Source organism: Beta vulgaris, chromosome 1 (assembly GCF_026745355.1).
Source record: "Beta vulgaris subsp. vulgaris cultivar EL10 chromosome 1, EL10.2, whole genome shotgun sequence".
Lineage (NCBI taxonomy): Eukaryota > Viridiplantae > Streptophyta > Magnoliopsida > Caryophyllales > Amaranthaceae > Beta > Beta vulgaris.
In genome coordinates this window covers 63,088,542-63,090,566 of record NC_079202.1, presented here as the reverse complement: position 1 = coordinate 63,090,566, position 2,025 = coordinate 63,088,542, and the positions used below count along the sequence as shown (strand labels likewise).

The following is a 2,025-nucleotide window of genomic DNA, read 5'->3' as shown; positions in this document are numbered from 1 at the left end:
TAATTATCTTATCCGATTTTATTTGATTTGATCTTATCTTATCTAATCTAATCTTATCTTATAAGATATTAAATAAATTATAATAAGTTAAACAGAACCGGACCTAAAACACGACAATGTATAAACTAGTCTAGATAGAGAAAAAGAAAGGAGTATTATATAGTTTTGAAATGTCACTTTAATCTTCCATCATTGTCTTATTTTTGGTTGTATCAGAGAGAATGAAGGAATTTCAGGCATCGCGTGTTAAAAGGTTTTTAATAGGATCTTGTGCAAGATTCTGTTATACACTAACTAAACGTAAAAGTAATACTCCATTTTCTTTTAGAAAAATTTGTTAATTAATCATTCACTTGATGTTATCATACCTTGATATGATAAATAATTAATTATAGACTAATAGGTGCTCGATTAGTAGTAAAGTTTTTTTTGTTTAATTTAGTTAGAGGTCTTGGTCTCTCCAGGTAATTGAACTCTCAAAATGCATTAGCACTTGATGAGAGAGTTTTACCCTTGATTATATTGGGTTTATCCTAACTTGATTATATATTACTCCCTTCGTTTTAAATTATAAGGCATGTAACCACTTTTACGCATATTAATAATTTAGTTAGTTTTAGTTAGATTTGCATAGGTAATAAAAAAATTGACATTAAATATTGTATTGAATAATATAATCTATAATCTTATTATCTTGATAGTATAAAATTACATATAATTTTACATTTTTTTTTTTTTTTTTTTTTTTAAGAAGGAAAGAGAGAAACTAGGGAGGATCCCACGATTTGGGCCACCCTAAAGCATCCTTGCGGATGATTATAGAGAAAGATAAAACAGAAACATCAAACCAGTAAGTAGTTGAAACCGTCGAATGACCACGATGAGCCATCCAGTCAGCTGCCGCATTAGCTTCTCTAAAAACGTGACTCACTTGAAAATCTTCAAATTGGGCCAAATCTTTTGCTGTATCAACTATAATTGAATGAATTGTCCAAGGGATCTTCCAAACCTGCTTGATAGCATTAACGACAGCCAAATTATCCCCTTCCACCATTATCTTAGTAATTCCGAGAGATCTAGCCCCTCTAATACCTTCCCGGAGACCCATAGCCTCTGCCTCTAAAATAGATGCATCAACATCCAAAGACCCAGCACCACATAATTGGATTAACCCTTCAGAATCACGAATAACAAACCCAAACGCGGCCTGCCCACTGGCCAACTTTGACCCATCAAAATTAAGCTTAGAATAATCGGTCGGAGGGGGGGTCCAAACTACCTGATCCCTTGCGGACCTCTTTCCAGTAGAGGTGATCATGGGCCGGGCCGGGCCGGGTTCGGGCCGGGCCGCGGCCAAAAAAATTTGCCCATTGGCCGGGCCGGGCCTAAATTCGGGCCGAATTTTTGTGTCCAAAGCCCGCTATTTCGGGCCGGGCTTAGCGGGCTTTTGCGGGCCAAAACGGGCCGGGCCAAAAAATAGACTAAAAAGTCGTTTTTAGCTTGCCCAAAGCCCGCCCAAAAACAAAAAAAAAAATGACCGGGCCGGGCCCGGCCCGGCCCGCGGGCCGAAAAATTCTGCCCAAACCCGGCCCAAAAACGGGCCGGGCCGGGCCGGGCCAGCGGGCCGGGCCATGTTTGATCACCTCTACTTTCCAGTGCGACCTGCCGAGAGGGAAAAACTAGAATCCACTTTTGCTACTACCGCACCTGAAATAGAGAGATTGTGAACAAAAGCTTTAACCATCTGACTAACCTTACGAGGGGAAGCCGATTCCTGGCGAAAAATAACCCCATTCCGCGCATACCACACAAACCACCACACAATAACAATGCATTCCACATGAGACGCCGAGAAAGAAGAATGAAGAGAAAGAAAGAAATCGTGAGAAGGAACATCATCCTCAATTAGGGGAGGAATAGGCCAATCCATCAACTCACTAAGCGCCTCAAACACATCCATCGTAAATGGACATTTAGAAAATAAATGCTCTACACTCTCCGAGTTGTGGTTACAAAACACACATT

General features: G+C 40.0%; 1 protein-coding gene across 1 annotated transcript; it reads right to left on the bottom strand.

Moving 5' to 3' along the window:
- Positions 1 to 766: 766 nt before the first annotated feature.
- Positions 767 to 1,318, bottom strand: LOC125499345 (uncharacterized). Its single transcript, XM_048647906.1, has one exon. The coding sequence runs from the start codon at positions 1,316 to 1,318 to the stop codon at positions 767 to 769; it is 552 nt and encodes a 183-aa protein (XP_048503863.1).
- Between the last annotated feature and the right edge of the window lie 707 nt (positions 1,319 to 2,025).